We start from the raw sequence: 8,379 nt of genomic DNA, 5'->3' as shown, positions 1-8,379 counted from the left end.
GAAAGTAGAAAATAATAACTGTCAACTTATCAGGTGTTTTGTTAACATTTTCTTTGATGTTTTCAACTAATTCACATGTTTACAGATTAATTACAGCCGTAAACTTTTTGAATATACTTAGAGTTGGAACCCTTTTGCATGCAGCATACTGCACACGCAAAGAGACACATAGAAGCTTTCATAATTCCAACTTTCGCCCTATTGACATGTTTTCTTCTTTGATTAGGCAAATGTATACTTCATAAACATCTGTATCTGCTCTTTTTTTTATTGACAAATATTTAAGTTATATAAAAATTAAAGAATGAATGACTATGAATGTTCTTTTAAATCACTTTAAACGTATGCACACGAATTTTTCATCGAGAATACTCAACATATTGGTATAGGATGGATAGTTGACTTCCAATGGTTATGTTTGCGATAAAGGAACTACATACTGCCAAGATAGTTAAGGGTGGAAAACTAAAAAGAACACAGAAACCAGAGATGTCACAATACAACCACAACAGTAAAATTTGGTTTTTATATTTCTCATCAGTTTCTTCAATAATTAGCCCCACTGTTCAGTTATTTATGACCATGTAAAAAAGTATACCCAACACTCTGCTCTGATGATACAATTCAATGCCAAAGCCAAAAGTGTAAATAGGTTCAACCACTTCAAGAGCAAATGAGATGTTACAAAACATTAAATAACAGAGGAGACGACTGCCAAAAGCTAATCCCTAATTTGATGTAAAAAATCCACAGAAAACTGCTCTTACTGCCTCACTGCTCCTTCCGACCTTTGGATCTGACAGGTTTTCCAGGCTTGATTATGGATCCAAGAAGAATCATGGCAATAGGAACAACAGTTCCAACAAAGTGCACACTTCTGAATGATGCCAGAGTTTCATGCAGACTTAATACCTATTTTATACACAAAAAGAAAATCAGCAAACAAAAATTTATAATATTATGACTTAGATAAATGATGTATTCACATGAGTGTGACTGTGTGAGCATTCAAATTGCACATGCATGTATGTGATTGAATTTGTGTGCAGAAGAGAGAGAAAGAGAGAAGACAAACCATGAAACCAATACACGAGTAGTTCAGAACCAAAAGTGTATAGGCAAAATTGATGAACACCAACACATTCTTAATTGCTGAAGGCACTGCTTGCTGCCATCTGTAAATGACTGCACAAAAAGAAAGAAAGAAAGAAAGAAACACGAGTCAACTACCTGAAGCGAAGTAAGAAAAGAAAATTAGTTAAATCCAATTTATACCTCGGGAACCAGCAATCATCAATGCTGACTGAACGAAGAATATGATGTAACCAGGATATAATCCCTGAAATAACAAAGTCCATATGTTAATATTTTTTATCTTCTTTAAAGAAGATTATTATTCATTCATTTATTTTTTAAAATGAGACCTTCAAACTTAGGAGTTAGGACATGGACTCAGCAATTCATTTATTTATCTTCTTTAAAGGAAAATTTTGTGAATGAATAGACCAAAAGAAGTTAGCAAATATGGTTATGCCTCTTATCAACCATCACAACCTGCTTGAGTAATGAATTGAATGACTTTGTATTCCTTCAAATCTACCATCCATTTCCAAAGCCAGAGTGTGAAAAATGATATCAAGATTTAAAGGATATGCAACCAATGTCTCTTCTCAGAACTCCAATGTATGCATCATGAAAAATTCATGCACAAACAATTCCAATCCAGTAGCTTATAATCTTGAAGCGATAATAATGCATATAGAAGGTAAAATAATCTTGAATACAATAATGTACTCACATGCCATATAGCACTGATGGTCTGTGTGGCAAGTAACTGAAAGAAACCAGGTTTCTTCCCATTCTGAACAAGCCTATCATAAACATCTGAGGAAAAACAAACAATAACATTACTACTTGTGTTATAGCCAACTGTTACAATGGTAGGTAAATAGACAATCTATTTGATTCGCCATCATATATTGCCTCGTTTATGAAAATGAAAAAAGGAAAGAGAAAGGAGACTCGCTGTTGATTAACAAAAATATATGTTAGAATTCAAGAACAGAGGTTATTTCAATGTTACCATGTGGATAGAACGCTATAAAGTCTTATGGCCAGTTCAATGTCAGGAATTGAGAATATCAGGCTGTCAAGACCCTAATTAAGATAAAATGTTTGCCTAAAATTGAAAGAATTCAATATGATACTAACATATCTAATGAGTTCGCTAAGCAAGAAAATCATCAAAATGCAAAAACTCACAATGACGAAGCCAGGTGCTGACTTGAATGTTCCACACAAGTGGCAACACGACTGCACTCTTGGCAAACTCAACACCTATTATATCTACATTCTTTGCGCGATCCCAGCGGGGCTTTGGCGGAGTAGATTCTGTCCAGCCACTAAAACCCAGCCCAGAAATGATCACAGTAGCCTCTGAAATCGACCAGATGAAATAATATTTCCAGCGTGCTGTGAAACCAGACATATATTGGTAACCCAACCGTTTCCAGAATCCCCATTCTTGGTATATAGGATCATTAAACCTGGAAAGAGGAAAGTAAGGCACCAGATATAAATACAAGGCCATGCAAAAACCAGCTTGCAGGATAGCTCGTAAGGTTGCCCCATATGGTGATGCAGATCGCCCTTTTGCTTCGGTGCTCCAAAGCTGCAAACAACAAAGACTCTAGCATTAAAATCACAATTACAAGAGCCGGTATAAGCATGAAAAATGAAATGCTTCAACCAACTTAAGGAGCATAAATTTTAATCCTTGAAGCACAATCAACTAAGCAAAAGGTTTTGCAATAGTGATGAATGATAAACGCACCCCTTTTCCTTCTGCCCAATCGAGATAATCCTTCATTTCATAAACCGGGCCAGCAAAGTGAGTGCCACAACAGAGGCAGTAACCAATGTATTCAATTAGTGAAGGCAATTTAATCAAACGGTTTTTCTTCTGAGCCTCTCGCAAACCTTCCTCCTTCAGTAATCCATCATTATAATTAAACGCACAAGAGATGACTTTAAGAGTCAACACCATCAAGGCCCCTAGTACAACAATAACAACATCATTAATAACACTATTAGGCACCAGCTAAGGTCCTTTTGTACTAGCCGATACTTTTCCTCTGTAATTTGATTTGAATTTTGCTTTATTATAACGTCAGTGGTTAGAACAAGGAGAAAAATTAACAGCATTAAATAAGGAATTAGCGGTAGGTGAGTCTCACCGGTGGCATCGATACCCCCTTCCTTCCATGCATCACCGCTCATGTAATATACATGGCTACACACAACACCATTTAATCAATTACAAATAATTAAAAATAAAAATAATTGAACGAATAGAGCATAATAAGGGAGAGTTGAAATTACCAGCCAATGAGGTAACCAAATCCGAGGAAGAAGGTGAGGATGCCGCAGCGGGGGCGATAGAGAAGCATGGAAGCGTAGCCGAGTGACATGGGAACCAGGAAGTGGAGGTTGGAGGAGAGACCAAAGGAGAGGTAGGAGAGGATGACGCCGACGGCGGCGGAATAGAGGTTCTTGGAGAAGCCATAGGGGACGAAGCGGGAGAGGAAGCTGAGAGGAATGGTGGCAACGAAGCACAGAAGGAAGCGAAGCACGGGAACAGAAACCCCTATGGCTGCCGCCATGGAATCCATCTGCAGCTCCATATGCGGCGTCGTTTTGAGTCAGACTTAGAGAGTTCAAAGACTCAAAAGTGTTTCCTTCTGGTTTCTTCGCTGTAGATCTACTTTAGCTTCAGTTACAGCCTAGTTATCTCTGATATACTTATGCTTCTCCTTCGAACTGACGACAACCCTGCCATTCAATTTCAATGCCAACCAAATAGATTACAACAATTTCCATTATATCTGTGGAAAGTACAATTATGCCCTCCGGTACCTAAATGGCTTCAATGCTAATGGTAGTTGTCTCGAGTGCAAGTATGGAATTTACCGACGGGTGTGGGAATCTGATATGCGAATTTTATTTTATTTGTAAGACTGACAGATAGTAATGTTTTCCGAGAACTCCGCCAGGCGCCAACCAGAGCCCAGAGCCCAGAGCCAATGCTATTGCTATATATAGTACTTCGTAGTACGTTTGATCCATCTAATTTTATGTACACACTTTAGGAAAAAGTTATTATACGCCTTAATCTCTGTTTACATGGAGGGAAAATGCAGGGGAGGGATGGGAAGCATTTCCTTAATTACATTTTCTAAAGAATTTTCGAACTATAAATAAAATAAAATAATTTATTAGTACATTATGAAATTCCAATACATTAAAAATATATTTATAATGTTTTGGTTAGGAGAGTAATTACAAAAGACTTTTATAAAATGATGATCAGGAGTTAATACTCAATTTGACTCCTGAAATTTGTGGTGGAACTCAATTTGACTCTCAAAATTTTAATGGACTTAAATTAAATCCTGGAATTTATAATTTTAATTCGCATTAGCTCTTGAGCTGATTTTCATTAACGGCGTGTTGATTTGATACATTAACTTGCTGCGATTTGGATTTCTCGCTCAAGTTCCATGTGATCGAGTTTAGAAGCTTGATTGTTGTTCCTGAGTTTTAAAATTTTCAAATTGAATTTGTTATTATCGTCTTCGTGAGGATGTTGAGATTTCGTCAAATTTATAGGAAATCTAATAAATTTTAGTCATATGAAATTTAGACGAGAAACCCAAATCTTGATAAATTAATATGCAAAATCAATGTCCATTCCCAGAAATTAGTTCAGAAACTAATACATGTTATTATTGTGAATTTCAATATTCAAATTAAGTCAATTATAATTTTAAAAATCAATTTAAATTTGATCTTAAATTTCAAGAGCCAAATTAAATATTAATTCAATTATCAGGATTACAGATCTTCTATAGGTTTTTGATAATAAGTGCCTAGAGTTATTTGAATAAACCAAGCAAATTCAAACTGGACATTTAATTAATTTTCTGTTCCATGTTAATTGCACACAGTATTATCTTTTTGGTTTGATATATTTGAAGAAAGGAAAAAAAAATAATTAAAAAAAAGAGAGAGAAAAGAGTTGCTTTCTAGAAGAGTTTTTTATTAAAAAAATCAGTGTGCCATTTCTCATAAGATAAGAATATGTAAGATAAGATAAAAGAATGTCATGAAAACATTCAAACTAACGACTCATTCAATCTGCCACAATAGCACAATATTAGTTTGCTTAGGACTTGGGTCCCATTAATAATATAAGAATATGTAAGATGAGCCAACGTCATTAAAACATTCAAACGAACGACTAGTTCAATCTGCCACAAATAACACAATATTGGTTTTGTTTTTAAGTTTAGTAACTGACAACAGACCCCTAAACAAGAACGTTTAGCCATTACATGTTGAAGAAGAATCCAGCAACATCTTTTTGGCGGATCATAATTGAAAAGCCTATCCGCAACAAGAACACCCTTGATGTAGGTCTTGATCTGCAACACACGACCAACTCCATTGAAGGAGATTCTGAATACCACCACAACTGGACAACATAATCCTATCAAACCACTCTCCCAAACTACATTGTAAACAAAATTACCCTGAGTACCATTGTTGAAACACAGTCCATTCCCGAGACGCTGCGCAATGCAACAAACAGAAGCTGCTAAATGAACCAACCTAGAGCAATGTACTTCTACACCAATACATCCAACTCACTTGGGTGAGAGAGGTCCGCGTACTGTTCTCAACTTGCTAAGCCTTACAGAGTTGGAAATAGGAGCAACCAGACGGTCAAGCCAAAAATATGAGCCCAGTTCAAATCTCCATTCCACCCCAGATCTCTACGCAAACTATTCTTAAGTGTACCGTTCGGAGGTATGAATAAAAGAACCATCCTTCAAACTGACAAACTACACACCTATATACATCACCTCCCAGCTCCTACAAAAGTCTAATACTCGAAAGAACCATATAAAAACTCGATTCTCTACTCTCCCTGACGCCGCACTAAGCACTATATATTATTAGATGCACACTACATCTATGAAGCTAAGGAGTGATTCAAAAATGCTTTTACCTTTCTGAATTCACTTGGGTATATGAGCACAGAATCTAAACATAGACCACCTTTAGTGTGTGTGCAATCAATTTGAGTCATAGAGAATTTAATTTTTGTTGATACATTGCCATTGACAACTGTAAAATCGCCAGCATGATAAAAACTCCATTTGGCAGGTTCTTTCAGGAAACATTGGGATGAACCATACTGCCCATCTGAAGTCCAAAGCTGGAACCGAACGGGCTTTTTGTCCCACCCATGAACATGCTCGGTGTTGCAGACTCGTCGACCGAACCTCTTGCCAGCTCGCCCCAAATGGATTCTAAAGAATAGGCTATATGTCCCGGCAGGAAAGGGAAAGTCAACTTCCCCAATGACTTCAAACCACCAGGTTTGCTGGAGGTATGCAACAGCATGGAATCTGCAAAGGCAAACAATGGAGATGATTCATGTTTAGTTCCAAAGCACCCTTAGAATGAATAGACTTATAATTTTGACAATCAAACTAGTTGAATAGTATTTTGGATCATCAGAAAAGGAGAGAAAACAAAAAGAAAGAAAAAAAAAAATAGGAAAAGAGAGGAAAAAGAAGGGGGGGGGGGGGGGGGGGGGTTTAAGAAGAATCACATTCAAGTTCCGAAATCTTATGCATGACACTAGCTGTCTTTATGTGCTTAGCGGAAGAGAGGCACACTATAGACTGCATGCAGATTTTTCTGTTTACATGCTTATCCATTGCTAACACGATATAAAGGTTAAAAATTCAATATGACTATTTTTTTAATTAGATAATTCAATATGACTATTAAACAGAGCATAGTGTGACATGCATTGTTTGTGTATCAAACATTTAATTTACTATCCAATAAATATTTTACTTTAAGAACATCACAATTAATAATTCAGTCAAGTCTGTCCAGAAACCTTAATTCTCAACCTAAAACCACACTTAGACTATTTTATGCTTGATTATATAAAATGACATCAGAATAAACAAAAGTAAAAATACTTGAAGAGGAAAAAATCACAAAATCGTCATTCACACACAAGTCTGTTCCTTGACTCATTCCCATTTCATAACAGGATTATGGGTTTGTCATTTCCCTTTGGGTTATTTAGTTTTTCTTTAACCGCTATGATTAAGTATGTGATTTACACTGCTGGTTAATCAACATTTGTTGTGCATCATGTTTTGCAGAATTAAACTTATATATAGAAATGAAATTATTGTTCCTAAACTTATTTTTCTCCCTAATTCTCCCCGTGTTCCTCCAGTTTAGGTATCTCTAACCCTCAATTACTTCTTTCCTTTACTCTTAGCCCTTATCTCCCCTCATTGAAGTATTCAAAATACAAATTTATCAACAAACCAATAATTATGAAATAATAAATTAATAATCCACCTAAAAACTACCAACTCAGATGAAAAGAAAGAGAAGTGCTCACAGTGCCAGAAAATTTCTTGCTAACAATATAAATATCAATTTAGAACCTGACCTAGATTCTTCAGTTGGGATACGATTCCAATATCTTCGATCATCAACCCCCGTTATAGATAGCCCCTTGGAAGATATGCACATACATAGCTTACCCGTGCTTCTATCCAACCAAACTTTCTGCAACAAACACATCAGAAATCATCAACCCCTTTTCAATTTTCCAAAAAAGCTAAGCAAGCAAGCAAGGTCTTAAACAAATCATAATTAAGGTATTCGTTAAAAAGAGATCAGATAATTAAAATTATTATTATTGTTATTATTATTTACCTTGTTGCCTTCGTCAAGCGAATTGAGGCGACAGAGGCTGGCATAGATTGCTCTTTTGCTGTGATTGTTTTGAACACTTTGATCGAAGATTTCAGCGATAAGAACATGGTAGTTTGGGGGGAGCTTGGATTCCCAAACAAAATCAGCAGATGAAGCGGCGCGAAAAGTGCGATTCAACATAGCGAGCTTGCAAATCTGGGGAGGATCCATGTATCCAATGATGGAAGCGACGCAACTCTCTGGTAGATCCGCCAAAGTAGGACTCGAAGGCGGTGCTTTTCGCGCGTAACTCGAGGAGAACAGGATACCCATGGAGTGGAGAGAACACTCTAACTCAGAAGAAGAGAAGGAGGAAGAGGAAAGTGGCGACGGAAATGATTTTGGAATGAATGATATAATGTACAGTTCACACACGGAGGCGTACGAGTTGTATGTACCTCCTTTTTCTGTTTTGGGATTTTGTTTATTTTGTTTGTTTGTTGGGACAGCCATCGGTTTTTGATTTGGATGGATAACAACATCATCTACTCAGCGAGAAACTCACTTTTTAATCTAGACATG

The 8,379-nt window shown here is 36.5% G+C and overlaps 2 protein-coding genes across 3 annotated transcripts; both read right to left on the bottom strand.

Annotated features, from left to right (window-relative positions):
• Window positions 1–490: 490 nt before the first annotated feature.
• On the bottom strand, window positions 491–4,227 carry LOC112749539 (lysophospholipid acyltransferase 1). Of its 2 annotated transcripts, none has more exons than XM_025797817.3 (9): window positions 3,916–4,227; window positions 3,382–3,831; window positions 3,237–3,292; window positions 2,834–3,054; window positions 2,263–2,671; window positions 1,799–1,884; window positions 1,276–1,339; window positions 1,076–1,185; window positions 491–912 (listed from the first exon to the last, which is right to left on the bottom strand). In XM_025797817.3, the coding sequence occupies exons 2-9, from the start codon at window positions 3,681–3,683 to the stop codon at window positions 772–774; spliced, it is 1,389 nt and encodes a 462-aa protein (XP_025653602.1). In that variant the 5' UTR covers window positions 3,684–3,831; window positions 3,916–4,227; the 3' UTR covers window positions 491–771. The 2 variants fall into 2 exon arrangements, with proteins under 2 accessions (XP_025653602.1, XP_025653603.1); XM_025797818.3 differs by having other exon boundaries at window positions 3,970–4,063.
• A 988-nt stretch (window positions 4,228–5,215) lies between these two features.
• On the bottom strand, window positions 5,216–8,379 carry LOC112749538 (F-box protein PP2-A13). Its single transcript, XM_025797815.2, has 3 exons — window positions 7,819–8,379; window positions 7,550–7,668; window positions 5,216–6,473 (listed from the first exon to the last, which is right to left on the bottom strand). Exons 1-3 carry the CDS (start codon window positions 8,308–8,310, stop codon window positions 6,035–6,037), a joined length of 1,050 nt encoding a protein of 349 aa, XP_025653600.1. The 5' UTR covers window positions 8,311–8,379; the 3' UTR covers window positions 5,216–6,034.

Source organism: Arachis hypogaea, chromosome 15 (genome assembly GCF_003086295.3).
Source record: "Arachis hypogaea cultivar Tifrunner chromosome 15, arahy.Tifrunner.gnm2.J5K5, whole genome shotgun sequence".
Taxonomy (NCBI): Eukaryota; Viridiplantae; Streptophyta; class Magnoliopsida; order Fabales; family Fabaceae; genus Arachis; species Arachis hypogaea.
Note: the sequence above shows the minus strand (reverse complement) of the source record. Positions and strands in the feature narration are given on the sequence as shown.